Genomic DNA, 24,571 nt, shown 5'->3' with positions numbered 1-24,571 from the left:
GAAAGAAAGGAGTTCATGGCAGTGAATTAACTGCCATGGGATGTGATGATAGCTACTCCCTTTGATCGTTTAAAAAAAAGATTAGATGAATCCATGAAGGATGGCTTTGATGGCTATGTGGAACCTCCAGTCAAAGGAACTTCCGGTATTTGGACCTCCAATCCAAATACCAACTGCTGGGAAGCCACACTGAGCGAGGGCTGTTGCTTTGATGCTTTCCTTGTGAGTGCCTGGGGAGGCCACTTGCAGGTGAACATCTTTGGGCATTGTTATAGTTTACTACTCCCTTCTGCCCAGCAGTTCTCCCCTGCACATTCCCTCCTGCACACCACCTTTTCCCCCCACCAGCAGACACATGTTTAGAAAGCTGGTACAATGTGTGATCCTCCCGAGACATTAAGAATTTAAAGAAAAGTTAAAGACCTTTAAGAAATGGAAGGAAACTTTTTGACAGTTCCATATTTAGCTTTTTGATTAAAGAATAATTCATCTTATCAAAGGCAGAATATACAGTAAATTTGTAAGAGCAATTAAGTCTGGGACTTCATATGCATGGGGATTATGAAGCATGAAGAGACCATACTGGTATTAAAAGCCTGATCCAGATCCTTCCTGATCCTTCTTTCGTTTATACCAGTGTAACTCTTAAATCAGTGTTTCTTATACTGGGATCTGCAGGACCACCAGTGGTCCCTGGAGCTCTTTTAGGTGGTCCCCAAGATCACAGCGAAAATAATTGGGGAAGATGCTGAGGAACCTTGATTTCTTTGAAGTTCCCCATATATGCTGAGCCCATTTTAATTTGATAATTTAAAAATGGCTTGCCTCTTTAGCAATGCCAGCAGTTGTATTGAAATAATCAAAGGAATCCTCCTAAGCTGTCTACACATCTCCTTCCACAGGTTTTTCTATCACAACTACAGAGCAGTGGTTCAATTAGGAATGGGGGTGCCAAAATTTTACTCATTTAGGAATGGGGCTGCCAAAATTTTACTCATTTTACTACAGAGCAGCGGTTCAGTTAGGAATGGGGCTGCCAACATTTTATTGCCCGAATAAGGGACACACAGGGGGCAGTATGTGGGGGTAAGAGAGTAAGAGGGGGTCTAAGTTGCAGTGCTATATGTGTTTTAACCACTTTCAACTTAAACTAGTTACAACTTGGATTGCTTCTCCTCTGCTTATTGATATAATCATGGTTAGCTGGACTGAGTGTGATGCAATGTTATGTTCTAGAAAGAGAAGCATTGTTATCCAGTAATGATAGGTTTCATACATGAGCACTATATCCAGTAGTTATTGCTTACATGATTTTCATGATCCTGATACCTGGAGAATAGTAAGTTAGCCAATCATTGGTGGCTGTTAATGTTAATGCTTTTGGTAATGTCCCCAATATTGGACTGTTGGCAACCCTAGCAGCAACCCCCAGAACCACAGAGTACTCTGGGAGGGAGGGAGGGAAGGGGGAAGGGGAAAGAGTTGCAATGTGTACAGCAGCAGACTCCTTCAAAGGCAGAGGAAGAACTTGAATTAGCAGTAGGAGTGATGGTAGGGGTAGATGAATCAGCAGCATGCACTGAATGATTCTGCCATATTGGAAAATAAAATTTATTTGAATTATAATTTTCTTTGAATACTGATCATGAACATCACCCTAATTTTGTTATTGGTGAAAATAACTGGTTTGATTGAGGCCATAGGTTCCTCCCATTAGCTGAAAATAAGGAACAAACGGCATCCCATAAGAGGCACACTGTTTGGGGATAAAATAAGGGATGTCCCGTCCCTGCTAATAACGGACTGTTGGTAACCCAAATTAGGAAGCCTGCCCAGTCTCCTCCCTGATGATAGTATTGTGATACAGACAATCTTGAAGCAGTGAAGGGGGCAGGCATCATAAGTGTGTCTGCCTTGGGGCAGGATGGACCATTGCTCGGGCTTGGTCAATATATGGCAGTTTTGGACATTCTTTCCCTTGAAATAGCAAAACAAAGCAACCCCTGTTGGATTCAGATTTCATTCACTGTTTTTTTGCTGAGTAGCAGCCCAAGGCCTGTTGAAGCAATGAAGTCACAACATTTCCCAGCAACATCTTGACAGTTCTGCACTGTTTGGGATGAGGGAGAAAAAAGGCTTTTTTTTTTGGTCCAAGCAAATGATTTTGTAGTGCTGTGAGCTGGACAAAGAGAGGCTGGACCAAACCAGTGTCTTTCCCGGCAGTTTCATTGACTGCTTTGTCCATTGCTGATGAACACGGGTGAATTATGCGGCCCATAGAAAGCGGACACAAAGAACAGTAGAGCAGCTTTAGCAAAAAGAGAAAGAAGGGTGGTGGGGAAGCAACACAGTCGACAAGTGTGTTCAGGACCCAGACATTCGCGCTTGGAAACTAGAATTGGTTAAGGTCTTCTGATCCTCCTACATAACAATAAATGGATTTGTTGATTTCAGGAGCGGGCCGATTTCAGGTCTCCTCCTGCTGCCATATTCACCCTCGCGTCCTGCGCTTCTGAAGCCTTTCTGATACGAGGAGATTGGCGGTGGTTCCCCATGGGCGAGAAAAAGATATTTGCACACGCTCGGAGGAGTCCCTCTCGTCTGCCCCCCTTTCTTTGTACTTCCCACCTGTACCAAGGCTAGGTGTGGGGGGAAAGCAGGAGCTTATGTGGCTGAGCCCTGATTACGGCTACATAACAGCCTAATCAGGGGTCGAGGGGGAAAATGCAAGCTAACACATATAAAAAAGGAGCTTAAATGTTGCGCGACGCTCCCTGAAGCCGCTCTCCTTCACTCACCCCCCGCTGTGTGGAACGCCCCAGCCAGCCAATCAGAAGCGGCCTGCTCACAAACGGCTTCCTCATTGTGCGCGGAATTCTGCGCGGCGCGTGTTCTATTAGCCGCCGCTGGTGGATCGCGGGCTCCCTGGCGGGGGAGACTGCGCGCCAAGTGGAGAGCGCAGGAGAGAGCACTGATATAGTCCCAGAAGAGATTCCCAAGAAGAGAGAAAGCGTTGCGGTTGGTGGCCGAGGAAGAGGGGCGAAGTCTGTCCTAGACAAGCCTCTCTCTCTCTCTCTCGTTTCCTCCCCACTCGCCTGTTCAGACCATTCTAGTCTGCCTAGTCATATCCAGCAGCCATTCCAATCCCACTCCTCCTCCTCTCCCCGTCTCTGCTCTGCTTCTTGCCCTCCAAATCTCGGCAACAGTCGAAGAGAAAGATGCAAAAGTAGCGAGGGAGGACAGGTACAGCAGAAGCACTGGCACGGCAGGGAGACATTTACCCATTTGCTAGCAGAGCGTAGCTCACTTGGACACGTGGGACTGACTTCCGAGTAGCCGTATGCATGATGTTACACTGGTGCTTAAGCAACCGGTGGCTGGGTGGGTGGGTGCTGCTTCCTACCAGAGGTGACGTTTTAAAGAAAACAAAGAATTCCGCGCGCACACGCGAAGCTGCCTTATGCTGAGGCAGAGCATTCTAGCCCCGTAGTAGCGCCTATTTGGGCCAGCAGCAGTTCCCCAGCACAGCAGGCTGCAGAAGTCTTCTTCGCGACCTGCTCCCTGGTCCGTTTCAATGGGAAATGGCCTGGAACCTTTTGCATGCAAAGGATGTGCTCTGCCACGGAGCTATGCCCCCTGTACATCATAGCTGTTCATCTCATCCTCCACTTCCCCTCTGTCCCAATGAACGCATTAGTGTTATGAACACAGCGCCGTCAATGCATATTTTATGGTATAAGGGGGTAATGACAGGTCGCTTGTCCCAAAGGGCTTACAGTCTGAAGTTGGTCATGGTGGGGAGCAAACAGAAGGAGCTAGAGGGGTGGGGGAGGCAAAGGGGTGAATGCAAGCCAAGTAAACACAGTAAGGTGGACATATCTTTTGGGGTTGAGGTTAAAGACTGAGGGAGAGGTGGAAGAAGCAAGGGTTTTGTGAAAAAGGTGGTGTTTTGAGGAAGGATTTGAAGGAAGCAAGAGAGGTGCTGCCAGGTAGGTGTCCTGGAAGAGGGTTCAAGGCATAAGAGAGCAAATTTACTGGATTTTCCCAAATTTACCAATTTTACTCCGAATTTAAGATGACCCCCTTAAAATATAAAGGTGACCCAAAAGGAACAGGAACAGGACTCTGAATTTAAGACAACCACCTGATTTCTAATAATTGAAGATCTTGGGGAAAACATAGTCTTGGATTCAGTATCAATACTTCCCACATCCAGTTTTCCACTTGTCTATCCATCCAGCTCTCGCTAACTGACCCAAGATATTTTGCCACTTCTGGGTTGGCTTGCAGTCTAGGGTGCAACTCTTGGATCCTCCAGGGCAGCTTTTGGACCACACAGCAAAATGTCCTGGGGTGTGCATGATAAGCACTCCTGCTCCTAGTTTTCTCTGAAAGCATTTCAACAGGATAATTTAAAACTAGGCCAGTGGGATTGGATGTCTCAAATCAGTAGTTTCCAAGCAGTGTTCTGGGAAACTGGGTGTTGGTGATATTTCCTCAGAATCTCACTGCAGGTTCCTCAGTGAGGGCTGGTGGACAAGCTTTCCTTTTCATAATAATATGAATGCTCTAGTGAGAACTAGTAGTGGGATAAAGATTTCAATGAAAGGCAGCCTGCCCACTGCTACTGATCTTCCTGGAAACACACAGCATTGCACACGGAAACACACAGCATTGCACACACATTGCACACGGCTGAGGGTGCTCAAGGGACAATTGGAATGACTAAGTGCGTTCTTGAAGAACATGCTCTAGAACGGGGTTTCTTAACCTTGGGCCCCCAGATGTTGCTGGACTACAACTCCCATCATCCCCAGACATGGCCTTTGTGGCTGAGGATGATGGGAGTTGTAGTCCAACAATATCTGGGGGCCCAAGGTTAAGAAACTCTTCTCTAGAAGAAGAATCTGCAGTATGTAGGGACTTCTTTGGAAGATGCTGTGGGGTGTATGTTGTGGGTAGGTGCAGGAATCAGCTCCTAGGAAATGCTAGCTTTCATTTCTATGTTGAAAGGCAAGTTCCTAGCCCTTACAGTTATAAGTCAATGTGCTTTTGCAAGTGGGTGGGCACTTTTTGATGATATTAGGTCTAAATGACCCATCATATCCTGGGTTTAAGAGAATAAATTCCTCCCACTGCACCCAAAATGTAAGCCAATCTTAGTGTAACTCTCAGTGTAACTCCTTCCTGCCCAAATCTGCCAAAATGTTTGATCTCACACACTTGGCACATGGGTTTCCATAGAAATTATGGGAGGGCACATGGCACCATCATGCAGTCTCATTATTTCTATGGGAACCCAAATTCTGAATGGATTGGATGAAGCTTTAACCATCTGTTCCATCCTCTTATTCTAACCTGAAGAAGAGGAATGTGGTTTACAGTGACATCACCCAAAGGTACTCTTTTAATGTGAAAGGGCTTTTTTCTATAACAAATTGAGTAAAGAGAGTGAGGAGGAGGGGAAGGTGGCTTTTGGCTATGAGAGAATTTGCTGACATGGACAATTTTCTGCTGCTGTTCCTTTCAGGGCTGGGCTTTGCTTTGGGAAGGATTAGCCTCCTTTGCTTGACGGAAGCATCTGCTATCAGCTGGAAAACATGAAGAGCCTGGGAAACATGGCTACCGTCGTTCATTCCTTGGTAACTTTTGGATTAGACTACTGCCATGTGCTCTTGTGGTATTGCCCTTGAAGATGGTTCAGAAATGTCAGTTGTCTCTGAACATTCATTCATTCATTCATTCATAATTTAATATAACAGCACAGACGCTGCGCACAGGCCTAATCTAGGAACATAGGAAGCTGCATATACTGAGTCAGACCATTGGTCTAACTAGCCCAGTGTTGTCTTCACAGACTGGCAGCGGCTTCTCCAAGACTGCAGGCAGGAATCTCTCTCAGCCCTGGGAGGGAACTTGGAACCTTCTGCTCTTCCCAGAGTGGCTCCATCCCCTGAGGGGAATATCTTATAGTGCTTACACTTCTAGTCTCCCATTCATATGCAGCCAGGGCAGACACTGCTTAGCTAAGGGGACCAGCCATGCTTGCTACCACAAGACCAGCTCTCCTCTCACAGAAGCCATGAGGCTTGTCCCATCTCCTTGGACCACAGGTACTGTATAAAAAGCTGGCATATTAGGGTAGGCATCTCCTACCCTAATACTGATCACGAGAACAGCTCTACTATGTTGAAACAATGGCATTGGTGACCAGTTGGTTTCTGAGCTTAGTTCTAGGTGCTGGTTTTCCCTTAAAATGTCCCAAACTCTCTGAGTCCCAGGTTATCCCAGGGAGTGGCTTCATGTAAACCTCCTTGAAGTGTAAGATCAGCCAATGAAGCTCGGCTCCAGGTTCCAACTTTTACAGAGGCCAGACTAGCCTCCACCAGAACAGGGCATTTTCTGCTATTGCCCCGAAAAGCTGGAACATTGTTGGAAATATGTCCATTTATCTCCCTCACTACCAATGTTCCTCCAGCAAGCAAAGCCAGTTGTGTTCCTTCTACTATGCTGCCTCTTGGCTGTTGGTTTTAAAAATCCCACAAGCATACCAAAGCTTGTATTTTAATAGATGTATGAAGTTGCGTCAAGTTTCTAGCTGCTTTGGGAACGAGAGTTGAACAGCAGTTTAAATGTTTCAGAGGAAGAACTCAGTGTACAGTAAGTTTTATTTATTGTGCACATTTTTATCCTGCCCTTCCTCAAAGGAGTTTAGAGCAACATACGTGGTCCTCCCTCCCATATGTTCCTCACAACAACCTTGTGAGGTAGGTTAGGCTGAGAGAGAATGACTGGCCCAAGGTCACCCAGTAAGTTTCTTGGCAGAGTGATGTTTTAATCCCAGGTCTGCCCAGTTCTAATCCAAGCATCACACTGACTTGTTATACTTGTTTTAATAAGCAGACTTGTGTATTGCATTAAGTCTCAACTTGTTTTAATAAGCAGGCTGTGCCAGATTTGGCTTTTTTAAAAAGCCAAAATTTCACATGAGTATACCCCTCAGGATCTGGCAACAGTCTTATGCTTCACAGGCTGGGAGCTGCTGATGCAGAATCCAGTGTCCTGAAAAACCTCTGCTTTCACCTTAAATGTCGGAAAGCAAGTTCCTCTCTCTTCTGGCAGCTGCAAAGGTGTGTCTGAAAGGAGGCGGGCGACTCAGAAGCCAGAAGGTGGGTTGAGCGTGGTGGCCTAGGGGCTGGGTTTTGCTGCTCAGCAAAGCTGCCCCCCACCTGGGCAGGGTTACACAGAAAGAGCAACTCTATGCAGACTCTGTTATTTAAGGTGCCTAGAACGTTCTCTGAATGGAAATCTCCTAAATAAAGAAAAACAAGGACAGTATTGGGCCAGAAAAGGTACATGGGTCTGGAAAGCAAGGGAGTGACTGCCTCATCTAGGGAAAGAGGCAAGACATCTGGAATTACAGGAATACATGCGTAAAGGTTTTCAGTGGCGACGCTGGATTAACAGTTATGCTTTATACTGCATAGTATGGATGGATGGGGAACCTTGCTGGGATGTCATGATTGTGGAAGGAAGGGTGTGGCCATCTTCCATTTGCCCCCAGCTCTTTGAAACCCCCCTTGAACCTTGGAACACTGTGCCCTCTCCAAAGCAGGATGCTGCACCAGGATCAAACTGTGGAGGATGTCTGAATTGGGCTTTTGTCTGATCCCTCATGTCAAGAGAAGTGAGCACAGGCCTCATTTTCAGCTGTAGCACAATTAAAATTGGTGAGTGTAGGCAACACAGCAAGCAAACAACCTTCTTTTGGGTACAGCTTTTGCAAGGCAAGAAGATGTAAGGCCCCACAATATGATGCCTGCTTTTCGATGTGTTTCACTGGTGGAAGGTAAATAGATGTTCCAAGAGCAGAGGTTTACCGTGGGTCTTCCAGAATAAAATAAACTTTCCTTTTCTCTTTCCACAACTCCAATACGTAGCGCCGGAGAGGATCCCACTCCAGGAGCGAGAATTCAGATTACACGGAGAAGGAGAAAGAGATTATGGCAGAGATCGAGTTAAGGAAACTGCAGCAGCAGTTTCGGATCATGGTGGAAGGCCGGAAATCTTTTGGGTTAAAAACTCAACAGCATTTGTTCCACCAGGAGTAAGTGATGAAGAGTTTTAAAAGGTGCTGCCCATGTGAGAGGACAACCATATACAAATCACCTTGCTGGATCAGACCAATGACCCATCTAGTCCAGCATCCTGCTTTCAATAGGGGCCAGGCAGATGCCTCTGGGAAGGCCACAAGCAGGGCAAGGTGTAGGATTGCCAACTGTCCCTCATTGCCAACTGTCCCCATCTCTGACAGATTTTAAAAAGTCTTTAAAGATGCATCTGTTCACCCAGGCTTTTAATTAATATTGTTTTAATGGTTTTAAAATATTGTTTTTAAAATTTTTAAATTATTGAGTTGTTTTTAAAATTTTGTTTTTGTTTTAACTAATGTTTTACTTTCCATTTTTATTTTGTTCTAAAATGCCCAGAGACGTAAGTTTTGGGCAGTATGAAAATATGTCCCTCATTTCAGGGATGAAATGTTGGTCCTTATAGGGACAGCATTTTTTCCTCATTTATTCAATAGCATATCATTTACTTACATAGACGTCAATGATACTCAAGCTCTTGATTACCACTGCATACACCTCCCAGACACCCCCACACACACCAGCCTCCCCGCAACTTGTGTCCCTCATTCTGGCAATGAAATGTTGGCAACCCTAGCAGTGAGGCAATCACCTCTTTCCACTGTTGCTCCTGAGCAGCTGGTATTCGGTGGCATGCTATCTCTGAATATGGAGGTTGCATTTAGCCAACATGGCTGAGAATGGTGGATTGACATCTCCTGCATAAGAACATTAACAGGGTCCTGCTGGGTCATACGAAGAGCTGAACTAGCCTTGCAACCTGTTTCCACCAGTGATCAGCCAGATTCATGCCCACAAGCAAGGCAAGGAAATGTTGGCCTTAACATAGGTAGCTGTCTTATGACGAATCAGACCCTTGGTGCGTCTACCTCAGTATTGCCTACACTGACTGACAGTTGCTTTCCAAGATTTCCATCAGGTCTTTCTCAGCCCTACCTGGTGGCACTCCCAGGGATTGAACCTGGGACCTCCGGCATGCAAAGTAAATACTCTCCTACTGAGCTATGGTCCCACCCCCTACTATCTGATCCCAGCACCTCCTATTTATTTATTTATGCCATCATACATAACCCTCTTTCCAGCTAAGATCATTTCCCAAAGTGGCTTAAAAGTGATTGATTGATTGATTGATTAGGTGCCGTCAAGTCGGTGTCGACTCTTAGCGACCACATAGACTCTTAGGGACCACATTCTCTCCAGGATGATCTGCCTTCAATTTGGCCTTGAAGGTCTTTTCAGTGGTGATTAATTGCTGTCGTAATTGAGTCCATCCACCTTGCTGCTGGTCGTCCTCTTCTTCTCTTGCCTTCTGCTTTTCCCAGCATTATGGACTTCTCGAGGGAGCTGGGTTGTCACATAATGTGGCATAAAGTAGGATAGTTTGTGCCTGGTCATTTGTGCCTCAAGTGAGAATTCTGGATTGATCTGTTCTATGATCCATTTGTTTGTTTTCCTGGCAGCCCATGGTCTCCTCAAAAGCCTTCCCCAGCACCAAAGTTCAAAAGTGGTAATGCTTTTTCTGTCTTGCTTCTTCAAAGTCCAGCTTTCTCATCCATAGAGTGTCATGGGGAAAACCATTGTCCGAACGATTCTAATCTTTGTAGGTATAGACATGTCATGACATCTAAATATCCTTTCCAAGGCCTTCATTGCAACCTTACCAAGTGCTAGTCTGCATTGTATTTTTTGACTGGCAGCGTATTTCTTAGCTTACAAGTACAATCCACAAAAAAGGTTCAATATAATTTGAGATATGTGAAGGTGTTTATAGCTATCTCCTGGCAATTGTTGTCACTAATGGCCTACTGCCTCTATACACGGAGGCTCCATTAAGCTGTCATTGCTAATAGCCATTGATAAATCTCTATCTTCCACAATTTTGGTCATCACCATATCAAGTGGCAGTGAATTCCATAAACAAACCACATGTTATGTTAAGTTCCACCTTTTGCCAGTTCTGCCTTGCAGTGAAGTCTGCATATTTTATTAAACCATAAAAAAGAATGAACCAACTCTCTTCCATCTGGTCACCATTGTTTCCTGTCTGCTCACCCGCAGGCCAGTCAAGCTCACCCCAGGTTACTAGATGGATGGCTTCTTAGTTGTTATAGGGAGAAAGATGGTAGTTTAAAAAAACCAACATTATTTCAGTTCATGGTTAAGTTTAAAAGTCATAACGTAAGAACAGCCTTACTGGATCAGGCCCAAGGCCTATCTAGTCCAGCATCCTGTTTCCCACAGTGGCCCACCAGATGCTTCTGGGAGGCCCACAGGCAAGAGGTGAGGGCATGCCCTCTCTCCTGCCGTTACTCCCCTGCAACTGGTATGTAGAGGCATCGCCTGTGAGGCTAGAGGTGGCCTATGGCCATCAGACTCGTAGCTATTCATAGACCTGTCCTCCATGCATTTGTCTAAGCTCCTTTTAAAGCCATCCAAGCTAGTGGCCATCACCACATCCTGTGGCAGAGAATTCCGTAGATTAATTATGCAATGTGTGAAAAAGTGCTTCCTTTTGTTGGTTCTAAATTTCCTGGCCTTCAGTTTCATGGGATGACCCCTGGTTCTAATGTTGTGAGAGATGGAGTCAATTTGCAAGTGTTCATAGTTACATCTTTGCACTTCTTGACAGGAACCTAATCTGTTCTCTCCTCCTCTCCTCCACTCCAGAAAACAAATCCATGCCTTGAAACAGGAACACGATGAGATTAATTTACTCCTGAGTCTCACAAAGTCGCCCCGGAACATTTTCATGGATGACCGCAACTGCTCGGAGCTTAAATTCCTTCTGCAGACCAAAGATGAGTACGATTCTCTCATCCGAGCCACCAGAGCCTTGATTGGCGAACTTGATGACAAGGTAGGGTGTGTCAGTCATTCCTTGGGTAAGTGTGAAGTGTGATAGCCACATTGCAAGAGAGTGGATCGCGCCTATACTTCCCCCACTGAAAGGTGTGGATTGTACTCTTGCTGTGAACAGAAATCCGTTTAGCTTTTCTGTCACTCTCATGGCCACATTTGTAGTGCTAAAGGTACAATAGCAGAGTCTGGAATAAAACTTGACAGTCCTAAACTCAGATGTTGCTGGTTGTGGATCCTTAAGCAAAAATTGCAACTCTCTCTTTGGGTTAAAATGTGCAATCATATGTGCCTGCTCCCATATGAACCTGCTTCAGCCCTGAGATCATCCAGGGAGGCCTTTCTGCAGGTCCCCATGCCTGCAGGGGATGCTGGCAGGGGCATGACCAGAGAGCAGGGCCTTTTCTGTGGTGGCACCCAGTCTGTGGATCAGCCTCCATAAGGACATGTGTCCTAACACCCATAGCTATGGGAGAGGCAGAGCAATCCAGACCTACCATGCCAGTAGCTGGTTTATGCTGGTGTAGGGACCAGAAGGGAGCTTAGGATTCCACTCTGCCCCAACACACCCCTACTGCTGTCTGTTTCCCCTCCATTTGCTGGCAGAGCTGCACCTGTGGTGGAGTCACACTGGGGTAACCTTCCATAGGCACAGCTTTGCCAATCTGTCAGTGCAAAGTCTCCATGTGGGGACATATTTCCAGTCTACTCCAGCTCAGGGAACAACTTGTGCCAAATCTTCAAGCATTCCAGCCAGCAACATTAGAGCATGAGATTGTGTCCTTAGGGACCAGGTGAGAAATATTTGATTTCATTTGCCCTGGCATTTTTGCTCAGTGTATTTTTATATTCACTGCCAATCCTTTTAAATTTGGTATTTTAGCCAGAGACTTTGATTTGCTGCTGTGCTGTTTTTTGTTGTTGTTGTTGTTGTTGTTACATTTCCTCCTCTGTTCGATCTCATTAGATAGTGTTTTATGTTTGTTTTATTATCTGTATGGATCCTCAAAAACTTTTATGAGGCTGGCTTTTCTTTTTATTTAAGATACTAGAAATGGAAAAAAAGATTAAAAAGCAAAAAGTGCTGGTGATAAAACTGAGGCAGGAGTACGACGGAAAATGGCTGCAGAGGCAGATTCAGTTGCTGGATAACCGTCTCAATCACGTGAGTGCCCTTTTTTGCCACATTCACAGCTTTGCACTTTCGTTCTTTATTAAGAAAGACAGTCTGTCCCCTTTCTGGAAGTGGCATTTAAAAACAAAACAAAACATTACATGCAAATTAAAAACCCAGTTAAAGCAGCCATAACACAGTTAAAGCAGCTGACATAAACCCATGCTGCTCCCTGTCCAGTTGGCCCAAGTCGAAAGGCGTCGAGAGTGTTCACATATTTTGAAGTATATATTCATAATTACAAGGCCTAGAAATAAATAATAAAAAAAGCTTTTAGTTTGGGAATGCTTTTGCTGCTGTACGTTTTCTTTGATGTTTTGTTTTTATTTTATAGTTTTGTAGATTCTGTTCAGTTTAATGATGCTGTACGCTGCCTCTAAACGCACAAAGTGAGGGTAAATATTGTAGATATACATACACTGAAACAGAAACACGTGGAGCCCAGCTAATATGCAGGAAAGTGCAACAGATGGGCTTGCCTTTTGAATCCAGAAATGGCCTTTGAAAAAATGCTGGCTCTGTCTTGATTTTTTACTCTCGGTCAAGCCAGAGGCTGCCGGTTTGAATCCCTGCTGGTATGTTTCCCAGACTATGGGAAACACCTATATCGGGCAGCAGCAGTATTGGAAGGTGCTGAAAGGCATCATCTCACACTGCGTGGGAGGAGGCAATGGTCAACCCCTCCTGTATTCTACCAAAGAAAACCACAGGGCTCTGTGGGTGCCAGGAGTTGAAATCGACTTGACGGCACACTTTACCTTTACTCAGGTGACAGTCTATTTTGACACTATCTTGATCACAAATGCTAAGCTCCGTGAAGAGATTGAGAACTTGCAGTGCCAGAAGTCTGTCTTTGATAACATCTATGCCAGGCTGCATAAGAAACTGGAGCAGCAAAAGAAGACGATGGATGTGTCCATTGAGCAGTCAACACAGGCCTATGAGCAAAGGTGAGAGGATGAGTGAAGGGCCCCGCTGATGCTTTCCTGAAGGTGTCTTATCAGATCTTGGCAACTTTTAGACTCCAGGCTGTTGGGATCAGAGATCCAGGGACGGGGAGATGGTTGTTCATTTCAGTGGGCCAGAAGCCAGTGCATGGTCCAAAACAGGGTTCAAGATCCAAGCCAGCAGTTGGGGAAAGAAAGTAGGAGCTTAGGCTGCTGTCCTTGCACCAGAGACAGGTTAGTCAGACTGAGAAGCAAACTCTGGGCTAAGGCTTTATTGAGAGCCTGGTGGGCAGGGATTGGCCCGTGGGGGTCAGCTGATCCTCCAGGTGGGTTCCCATGCATTGTCACTGATATGCTGTCCTCACCAAGAAGTACAAATAAGCCTATGATGTCCATCTGCATGTAGGGTGGAGGCCCTTGCCAGGATCTCTGCCATGAAGGAACGGCGTTGCAAAGACATTGCACAGTTCAACATCGAATTCAGGGAGCTGGAGCGGATCTATAACCACGAGACCAAACTGAAGGCCTTTATGTTAATCAAACTGGTGGATCGCTCGGAATATGAGGAGGAAGCCAAAAAGGAAGAAGGTACCAGGGCTGAGAGGAGAGCTGGTTTCTGAGTGGAGAGCTGGTCTTGTGGTAGCAAGCATGATTTGTCCCTTTAGCTAAGCAGGGTCCATCCTGGTTGCATATGAATGGGAGACTAGAAGTGTGAGCACTGGAAGATCTTCCCCTCAGGGGATGGAGCTGCTCTGGGAAGAGCAGAAGGTTCCAAGTTCCCTCCCTGGCAGCATCTTCAAGATAGGGCCGAGAGAGATTCCTGCCTGCAACCTTGGAGAAGCCGCTGCCAGTCTGGGTAGACAATACTGAGCTAGATGGACCAAGGGTCTGACTCATTATATGGAAGCTTCCTATGTATGCAAATGAAGGGGGAGGGGGATGCCATTTTTAAAAGTTGCTTCTTTGCTCAGTCAGCAAAGGGGTATGCTGTAAAAAGAACATTGACAATGCAATTTCTTATCTGGGTCGTCAGTTCTTATCCATACAGTGTGTGTGTGTGTATGTATGTATATGTGTGTATGTGTGTATACATACACACACACACATACATATACACAGAGAGAGAGAGAGAGAGAGAGAGAAAGAAACTCTGGTTAGATTTGCATCCTGGGTCTGAAATGTGCCTCCCACTTGAATTTCTTGCAGCTGCAAAGGCAAGGAAGCGTGCCAAGACCAAAGGGGAGAGCTTTGAGAGCTATGAGGTGGCCTATATGCGTCTGCTGAAGCTGACAGAGAATGGCGACATTGACCAGCTGGTGGAGGACTTCATTGCGAAAGAAGAGAAGAATTTTGCCTACTTCAGCTATGTCACTGAACTGAACAACGACATGGAGAGACTGCAGAAGAGGACGGAAGAGATCCAGGCCAGTTCCTTCCCCGTCTCCTTCCTGTGCATGTTGCTCTTCTGTGCATGTTGCACCCAGGTGTTCCCTTTTTTACGTTGCTTTGCAGCTGTTGTTGCCCATAGTGGACTTTTGGGTACCAGTTCTTCTGCAAGGAGGACTGTGTTTTGAATAAAATACCAGCAGTTACTTTTAAAGAAACCATTTCAATAGAGAAACCTATCCTGTTGCTGCCACCATGCAGCCAAGAGAGAGATTGCAAGATATTTTGGAAGCTGCTAGTTAAGTCCCCAGGGGTTAATCCTGTAACAAGGACTCCCAGAGGTTGTTGACTCCAGCTCTTGTCATCTCCAGCTGCAATGGCCTTTTGAACTGCTTGATTCCACTTTTAAAATATTCTGATGAACCTGGAAATGAATCTCCCCTCTCCTGGGAATCTGGACTGTATTCTACAATCCATTCAAATTCTGGCTCCTGGATCACATGCTAGGTTTCTGTACATGTGCCAAAGCATCACCCAACTGATAATATCATTGCACTACGTGGGTGCGGAGGCGATGTGTCTCTTATGCAAGCGCAGCAAAGCCTAGTATGGTGGCTGTGAAGCTTTTTGAGAACAGTTCACCTCCAATTGGAGCTCCACAGTCCAATCATAGTTCTAACCCTCAGCCTTGTATGCCTCTGTTTTTTTGTAGAATGAAATCAGTCAGCTGAAATCCCAGCAGAAGACAGCTGAAGACATCATTCATGGCAAGCTGAAGGGACTCGAGGTATGGTGTGTGTGTGTGTGTGTGTGTGTGTGTGTGTGTGTAAAAGAGAAAGAGAGAATATAGTTTGGCTAAAATGAAGACTGGAGTCCTAGACTCCTCTGGTTGCAGCCTGCATGGCCATATTTCATGGATGTAGCATGTGCTTTGCACGCTAGGAAAGACCGCCCCTACCTCAGATTCTGTAGGGCTGCTGACAGTCAATGTAGGCAATAGTGAACGGCAGTAGATAGACCAATGGTCTGTCTGAGAAGAAGGCAGCTTCATCTCTTCATAGATGTTCATATGACCAGACAATAGGTGAGTTCAGACATCACAAGGAACCACGGTTTATTTTAACTAATGTTATTTAACAAACCTGGGTTTGTAACACAGAGGATCACCAATTCTTGGTTTGTTTTGGCATGTCATGATTTGTTTGGGTCCCTCCCCTTACTTCCCATTATCTGGGCTTGCCTTTCTGCACAAGATGCCTGTGAGGTGGAACTATTGACACCAACCAGGATTAAACCATAAATGGAGGGTTCAGACATCATCTGAGACCATGATTAGGACAAACAGACCAATATGACAAATGTCAAACCTTGGATTCAGATCATAGTTTGCTTCAAACGAACTGCTGTTTGTTGACTGGCACAGATTCAGACATACAAATTAACCACAGTTAAACAATCCATGGTACTGTGTGCTGTCTGTGGCTGATGGAAGGATCTACTCCCATCACCTGAGTGTAGACTGTATGTGATGTTGTGACAGGGGGGTGAAGTCAGGATAGCCCTGACAGTGGTCATCCGACCAACAGGAAAAGCTGCAGAAGACCACTGAAGATGCCAACATGTACGAGTACAAGTTGAAAGAGAGCAGCAAGATCCTGGACCAGCTGAAATCAGCAGTGGACTTCCTGTTCAAGCAAATAGGCTGTGATGCCACTAAGATCATGGAGCACCTGGGCGAGACGGGGGAGATCACAGACCAGAACTTCATGCAGTATTTCAGTGAGTGAGCTGAGCACACTCTGGTTCAAGCTGGGGGCGGGCTCAGTCAACACAGCCCTCGTAGAGCATTTTATTATTATTAGATTAGATAGATAGATAGATAGATAGATAGATAGATAGATAGATAGATAGATATTTTCCCACTCCCCGCTGCTCTTGGTGCTACCAATGCCAAACAGCTTTTGAAAATATGTTTGAGTGAATAGCTAACAAAATGCTGCCCTCTTGTGGCAGCCAAAATTCCTAAAATGGCCCTGCGCCATTTTTGGAAAGGTGGTATAGAAATCGAATGAATGAATGAATGAATAAACAAATAATATTTCTCCTTCTCTGCTTTACTCCCTGTGCCACTGTGAGCCGAGAGAGAGAATACAAAGGAGGATAAGCAGATTTTGTGGGATATTCTTGTAAACGCCTCATTGTTGGGCTGCTGTTTATTTATTTATTTATTTACATTTATATCCCGCTCTTCCTCCAAGGAGCCCAGAGCGGTGTACTACATACTTGAGTTTCTCCTCACAACAACCCTGTGAAGTAGGTTAGGCTGAGAGAGAGAAGTGACCGGCCCACAGTCACCCAGCAAGTCTCATGGCTGAATGGGGATTTGAACTCGGGTCTCCCCGTTCCTAGTCCAGCACTCTCACCACTACACCACGCTGGCTTCAATGCTGTTCTGGAAGCCTCTTCCCAGAGTCCCCTGCACCAGTATTAGAACGTTGGCCTAGCCTGCTACTTTCTCATAGCAAGGAAAGGGAGGAAGAGAGAGGTCCTCCTAACGCATCTCTGCATTTTCTTCCCTGTAGGTATTGTAGAGAAGAAGAGCAATGACCTTCTGTTGATTGAATCCTTCTTGCGCTACAAGGAATTGGAGGGGGAGCTTGACAGTGTACCCCTCTTGAACCCATTTTTGGGTGGTTCTGCCTTCCTTAAGAAGCTGAACACCGTTAGAATAACCCCGCCGCCTGTCACCATGGATCCCTTTGCAGACACTTTAGAACCCTGTAAGTAACGGTGGCTGCTTTGCAGTTGAGGTCGAGGCAGAAGTGGAGGGGGAGTGGGAGCTGGCAAGAGTGGGTCTTCTCATTCTTCAGACCAGAACACAAGCCTTACCTGGCAGTCCATATAGTCTCTTGTCCTGCTGTGGCCTGATGGAGATATCTTTAGCTGTGAGTCTCCCTCCTGTTCCTTCTTTTGGCCAGAACTGAGTCCCCACCTGATGTTCCTTAGATCCAGTAGCAGCCTGGACTTGCCACGTCCTAATGAGCCGGGGGGGGCCCTCCCTCAGGGGACCAGGGACATTTATCCCCCTTGGTTTAATTGTAGCTACGCTCCTGCTCCATGGCCTGCAGGTCCACCCTGCACTTTCTTTGAGGCTTGGTTTTTCTGAGCTTTCTCCTGGTTCTCGAGCTTGTTTCTGAGCATTCTACAAGGGAGCTCAGGCGGGGGGCGGGGGGACCAAGCTGACTGCTAACTGAGCCAGGAAGGAGTTCACTCATCGTTTACTGCAAGCTCAAGGTTTGATGGAAGATGAGAAAATCCGGTGGCAGCCTTAACCATGATCAGACTGCTAAGTTCTGTTGCTCAGCAAACTGTGTGTCAGGCCTCAGCAGGGGGGACGCTCTGGGTCAACAGGTCTCAAGACTTGGGTGAGCTGGCTGTCAGTCCAAAAGAGCTAGAGGCAGGTGCACAGTCTAAACTAGGCTTAAATCAGTGACCAGTTGCGTAGGCAGCCTCCTCAAGGAACAAGCTCTGAGGCTAGGACTTTATGTAGGGCCTGATGGACAGGGATTGGTCCCCTGGAGGAGAGCTGACTGAGAGTTCCAGGTGGATGGTTCCCGGTGGATGGTGCCCACAGAATTCAGTCTGTAGGCTTGCGATGCGAAACAAGGTTGGGCAGGAGGCAGGGGGCTCGAGCCTGACTGCTGGGAGCCCTGTTCCATTATTGGCACCTTGCACGGTGAAATATATTCCCAGTTTCTAACGGCTGACGTTTTGATTTATTCTCTGACAGTGGAGGGGCCTCTGGACCACACCACCTTACGCAACATGATCCTCGAGAACCAGGAGAAGGAAAAACCCAGGACCTCATCCGAGAAAATTTTACTATCTTCTAGTAGAGAGAAGAGGAAATTAACATAGACACCGAAATGGAAATGTGCTGGATATGAGTGACTTTTTAACTCTCTTTATTTATTAGTTTTTTTTATCAAACAGGACAGAGTACCAAATGGACTTTCTTTACATAGCATAAAGAATTATATATAAAGAATCGGGTTTCTCTTTGGCATTACTACCCCTGTTGCCTCTAAAAGGAGCTGAGCACCTTTTAATTTTTTTTTTTTTAATAGTGGCATCAGTTCCTTTAGGTTGAGACCATCTGTTTACCTCCTTTTGGGGGGAAATACTTCTTTGATGCATTTTTAACGTCTCTCATCACAAAAATTCTTTGATGAAGATGCCTCAGAGAATCCAAGCAAGCTAAGCAGCCAGAGGAGAAGTGTCTCCCTCTGCCCCCGCCAGCAGCCCATAACTGCAGATATCCACCTTGACCTTGGAGCACTGAAACGGCTATTGATTTTTTTCACTGCATGGATTGTGCATAGTCAGGAAATTGCCTGCTCTTGGCAGCTTCTGTTAGCTAGCGAAAATAAAAGGATGTGACCTGGTACCTCGCTACTCTTTCCGGTGATAGCAGGGAAGCCAGGACGGCAGTGATGCAGACAGTTGCAGGAAGGCTCAGTAATGAAGCACATGCTTTGCCTGCAGAAGGCAAACCTGGCACCTGCGGTTAAAGATTCTCAGGTAGCAGGACTGGGGAAGGCTTCTCCACCTGAGGCTGTAGAGAGCTGCTGCCAATTTGTGCAGAAGCTTAGTGGCAAAAATATGTGTCTGTCGGCTGCATATTGAACATGCAAGTTTGCAAATTATCCAAGAGACACTTTCTCACAGTCCAGATGAACATAGGAAGCTGCCTTGCACTGATTTTTATGAGCTGGGATTTTTATGAGTTTATATATAGATGGATGGAGGGACATGCAGAGGTCATTCACACAATCAAAAACTGTGTTCTACCTGGGTTTGGGAGCTGTGTGTGCTCCCAATTTTTGGTTGTATGGAAGCAAGGTAAGAGGACCTTGCTTCCACACAATCACTTCTACCCAGGCTTTCCTCCTACCTTGCTTCCACACAACTGAAAATTGAGAGCACATAAACCTCCCAAACCTTGGTAGAATACAGTTTTTGATTGTGTGAATGACCTCACAGTTACACTATTTTCTCAATCAATCATTCTTTATTTTGTTCTTTGACCAGTTTAGCAAAGAACAGGTTCAAATAGATATGTTATTTTCTCTTCCCATAGTCTGAAGCACAGTATTGTCCAGAAAAGAGTTTTACCACATCATCCACTGTGTGAACCTAGGCCAAAACAATCAGGCCAGAAGTGTTAGGAAGGATGGTTATCTATGACAGATAGTATTTATTGTTTATTGTTAAATTTATATACCACCTTTCATTAAAACAATCCCAAGGCGGTTTAATATTAATACTTCCGTACAGAAACATATTGACCCAAGATATAGTTAGCCAGGGCTGTGAGGCAGAATGCTCTGGCAGATGCCCTGAACCATCAAGTTCAGGAGGATGCCGTCATAACTAACAAGTAGAGTTGAGGAAACTATAAAATGGAAGACGACTTCCTTCAGAAAATTGAAGTCCTGTGCAAATGAAGAGAACAGGAAGGGACATAAACTCTGGCAAAAGAAATGCAAGGAGACAATAAGGGATGCAAAAAGAGAATCTGCGGAGCATATCGCTAAAAGTATCAAGGGGAACAACAAAAGCTTCTTTACATATATCAGAGGCAGAAAACCTGCTAGGGAGGTGGTTGGATCCTTAGATGATGAGGCCATGAAGGGGATTATTAAGGAGGATATATTCTTTGCAATAAGGAGGATAAGTTCTCAATGAGTTATTTGCATCTGTCTTCATGGCGGAGGATACTACTATATACCCCCGGAACTGAGCTTCTCAGGCTTGGAGGCTGAAGAACTGGGCCAATTTGAGGTGACGAGAGATGATGTTCTAAACTGTCTTGAAAAACTACACATTAACAAATCGCCAGGATCAGATGGCACCCACCCAAGAGTTCTGAAGGAACTCAAATGTTTAATTGCTGACCTCCTAGCAAAAATATGTAATTTGTCCCTACAATCAGGCTCTATACCAGAGGACTGGAAAGTAGCTAATGTAACTCCCATTTTAAAAAAGGGATCCAGTGGGGATCCAGGAAACTACAAGCCGGTTTGCTTAAGTTCTGTGCTAGGTAAATTGACCGAAAGCATAGCTAAGGACAAAATTGTTAAACATATAGAAGAACAGGCCTTGCTGAAGGAGAAGAAGTCTTGCAGAGTTCTTTGAGAGTTTCAACAGGCATGTGGATAAAGGTGATCCAATTAACATAGTATACTTGGACTTCCAAAAAGCTTTTGACAAAGTTCCCCACCCAAGGCTCTTGAGTAAACTTAGCAGTCATGGGATAAGGGGACAAGTTCATGTGTGGATTGGTAACTAGTTGAAGGACTGGACACAGGGTAGGTATAAATGGAGAGTTTTCACAATGGAGGGAATTAAGAAGTGGGGTCCCGTGGGGATCTGTACTGGGACCAGTGCTCTTTAACTTGTTCTTTAATGATCTGGAAGTTGGGGTAATCTGCCAAGTCACCACATTTGCAGATGACACTAAACAATTTAGGGTAGTGAAATCCAAAACAGATTGTGAGGAGCTCCAAAAGGATCTCTCCAAACTCGGTGAGTGGGCGACAAAATGGCAAATGTGGCTCATTGTAAGCAAGTGTAAAGTGATGCACATTGGGGCAAAAAGCCCCAACTACACACATACACTGATGGGGTCTGAGCTGCTGGTGACTGACTAAGAGAGAGATCTTGGTGGACAGCTGGTTGAAAGTGTTGACTTAGTGCATGGCAGCTGTGGAAAAGACAAATTCCATGCTAGGGATCATTAGGAAGGGGACTGAAAATAAATATTCTATTATTATAATGCCCTTCTACAAATCAATGGTGCAGCCACATTTGGAGTATTGCATACAGTTCTTGTCACTGTATCTTAAGAAGGACATTGCAGAACTGATGATCAGGGGCCTGGAGCACTTTCCTTATGAGGCAAGGCTACAGTATCTGGGGTTTTTTAGTTTGGAAAAGAGGCAACTATGGTGAGACATGATAGAGGTGTATACAATTATGCATGGAGCAGAGAGAGTGGACAGAGAGAGATTTTTCTTCCTCTCACACAACACTAGAACCAGGGGTCATCCCATGAAACTGAAGGCCCGGGAATTTAGGACCGACAAAAGGAAGTACTGTTTCACATAGCGCATAAGTAATCTATGGAATTCTCTGCCTCAGGATGTGGTGATGTCCACTAGCTTGGATGGTTTTCAAAGGGGCTTAGACAAATTCATGGAGGACCGGTCTATCAATGGCTATCAGCCTGGTGGCTATAGGCTACCTCCAGCTTTAGAGGCAAGATGCTTTTAAATGCCAGTTGCAGGGGAGCAACAGCAGGAGAGAGGGCATACCCTCACCTTTTGTCTGTGGACTTCTCAGAGGCATCCGGTGGGCCGCTGTATGAAACAGGATGCTAGTCTACTAGATAGGCCTTGGGCCTGATCCAGCAGGGGTCTTCCTGTGTTCTTATATTATGTTCTTGATGTTGTTTGGATAGACCAGGCAGGCTTGCACTGCTAGAGACTGCCTTGTTGGGTCATACGTTCTTCTGACATAGTGTAGACAGTGCTGCAAATCCCAGCACAACTACCCTGGAATAATACTACCTCTGAATCCTAATTGGGTAGAGACACTCCAGATGTGATCAAGAGATCAGCTCAATCATCCCAAACCTCAGTATTCTAAAAAATAGTTTGAACGAGATATGGCTTGACACTGCCACACAGCTAAAGTATAATAACATAGTGGAGCCCTTATTCATTTGAGCCCTGCCCTTGGATTTTAATTAGCAATACTTCCAAACGTTATCTGGACAAAGGAGTGTGTAAACACAAATCCCGGCGGGCTTGTAACGCTCACCTCACTACCAGACAAACACGATCTTAAAAGTTTTCCTCTGGCTTGTATTTTAGTCGGAGCTAGAGAGAGGTTTAACTCCTCTGGAATGGGAGAGGGGTGTTGGATGCACACTAGGAGGAGAGAGAGGTTTGTGGTGGGAGTGATCAGATCCTGCCATTCCCTCAATTACTTTGCATACAGCACAGTCTGCAATAGTCTTGGAATTGTGCGTGGAAATCAACCAACCAACCTTGGAGTTGTTTTCCAAGTTAGAGGGAATTGTTTGGTTATGTTGAACCAGTTCTAAGCCGTGTGTGTGTGTCCCATCGTTTATTTGAATGGCCATCACATGCAGAGCTGAGCTGTCAATCCTTACAGCTGCTGTTCGGTCAGAAAAGCTCCTGGCTCCAGCAGCATTCCACACACTGTGTGAATAGTTGCAATTTTCCATCAAGCTCTACTGGATTATCCTGTCATTTTCCCAGGATGTACTGCTTTTTTTTTTTTTTTTTTTTTGCTTTTTTTTTTTTGGTCATTCATTGCCAGGTTGATCTGAATAGATAACCACCAGAGGGCGACAGCACCCTCAAGTTTAATCTAAATTGCATTTACCAACTTTGTATAGCACTGGCAGTCTGCTGAGTCTTGAGAACTAAATTGTAGGCTGCTTTTCAGGATGTAATGCTAAGAATATCAGAAGGGCCCTGCAAGATCAGACCAAAATACCATCTAGTTCGGCATCCAATTTTCCACAGTGACCACCCAGATGCCTCCAGGAAGCCTACTAGCAAGGCACTTGATTTCTTCCACTGTTGCCCAGCCCTCACCAGCTGATAGTCATTGGTATACTACCTCTGAACATGGAGGTTCCATCTAGTTATCAGGGCTAGCAACCAGCGACTTCTCTAAAATTTTTAATGAAATCATCTAAACTAACGGCCATTCACACACCCTGTGGCAGTGAGTTCCATAAGTTAATTTTGCATCATAAAAGTGTTTTCTGAGTCTCATTGCTTGTCAGTTTAAATGAATGGCCCTGAGTTCTAGCATTATGGGGCGGGGAAGCTTATCATTCCAAAACTTGAGGTCCCCCAGCACAATTGACTGGCTTCAGGACAGTTCACATGCCACTGATCCAAAAGATTGGCACCCTTCCTGCCAATCGTGTAGTGCTGTAAAATTAGGTGGCCTCAATTTTGCTAGAAAACCAAGTGTGTGACTGGACTGGAGTGGGTTGCCTGCTGTTGCTTTGTGACCCCCCAAATGTTTTCTTTTTGGACAGAATCTAGTTCTGATGATGATATTTATATACTGCTTTTCAACAAAACGTTTGCTGGAAGTGGTATCTACCTCCTCTTGCTGTTACTCGTATGGTCTCCTCAGAACACGGCCCTCTGCACAAGTCACCTCGTTGTGGTGCAGCTTGAGGCGGTGACTGTACCTCATAAAAGAACCTTTTGTTGTTGTTGTTGTTGAAAAGCAGATAACATTTGGATAATAACATTTATATACTGCTTTTCTACCCATGTGTTCTTTTATGAGGTACAGCCACTGCCTCAAGCTGTACCCCAACAAGGTGTCCTGTGCAGAGGGCCGTGTTCTGAGGAGACACTACGAGTAAGCGCAAGAGGCCAAGACAGCACACCTCTTTCTCCCCTCAGAGGCAGTCCAGGTAGCATTGCCATGTCCCCCAGAATTTAGGGGAGCCCCCGGATTTTGGCTCCTCCACCCGGCTGCTAAATTCCACCTGGATTTACACGGATTTCAAATGCGCTGCCCGGATTGCCCGGATTTCACTCTTGACCCAATCACTTGAGAGGGCAGAGAAGGCGGGGAAAGAATAAAAATCTGAAGCATTTTGCTGCTGTCGAGCAGCTAACCTGGAACATAGGAAGCTGCCATATACTGAGTCAGACCATTGGTCCATCTAGCTCAGTATTGTCTTCACAGACTGGCAGCGGCTTCTCCAAGGCTGCAGGCAGGAATCTCTCTCAGCCCTATTTTGGAGAAGCTGACAGGCAGGGAACCTAGAACTTTCTACTCTTCCCAGAGTGGCTCCATCCCCTGAGGGGGAATCTCTTCCAGTGCTCACACTTCTAGTCTCCCTTTCATATGCAACCAGGGCGGACCCTGCTTAGCTAAGGGGACAAGTCATGCTTGCTACCACAAGTCCAGCTCTTCTCTCATGGCCTGGC

General features: G+C 45.6%; 1 protein-coding gene across 3 annotated transcripts; it reads left to right on the top strand.

The window, feature by feature from the left end:
* Positions 1 to 2,881: 2,881 nt before the first annotated feature.
* Positions 2,882 to 18,958, top strand: CCDC63 (coiled-coil domain containing 63). 3 transcript variants are annotated; one of them, XM_053280280.1, is made up of 12 exons: positions 2,882 to 3,243; positions 5,531 to 5,642; positions 7,941 to 8,107; positions 10,818 to 11,007; positions 12,052 to 12,171; positions 12,949 to 13,130; positions 13,534 to 13,715; positions 14,334 to 14,551; positions 15,226 to 15,300; positions 16,100 to 16,292; positions 17,096 to 17,293; positions 18,304 to 18,958. In XM_053280280.1, exons 2-12 carry the CDS (start codon positions 5,601 to 5,603, stop codon positions 18,429 to 18,431), a joined length of 1,695 nt encoding a protein of 564 aa, XP_053136255.1. In that variant the 5' UTR covers positions 2,882 to 3,243; positions 5,531 to 5,600; the 3' UTR covers positions 18,432 to 18,958. The 3 variants fall into 3 exon arrangements, with proteins under 3 accessions (XP_053136255.1, XP_053136253.1, XP_053136256.1); XM_053280278.1 differs by having other exon boundaries at positions 2,883 to 3,018; XM_053280281.1 differs by lacking the exon at positions 2,882 to 3,243 and adding an exon at positions 3,968 to 3,989.
* Positions 18,959 to 24,571: the final 5,613 nt, after the last annotated feature.

The sequence above is a fragment of the Hemicordylus capensis genome, chromosome 15, assembly GCF_027244095.1.
Source record: "Hemicordylus capensis ecotype Gifberg chromosome 15, rHemCap1.1.pri, whole genome shotgun sequence".
In the NCBI taxonomy this organism is placed as follows: domain Eukaryota; kingdom Metazoa; phylum Chordata; class Lepidosauria; order Squamata; family Cordylidae; genus Hemicordylus; species Hemicordylus capensis.
This window is presented reverse-complemented; position numbering and strand designations above follow the sequence as displayed.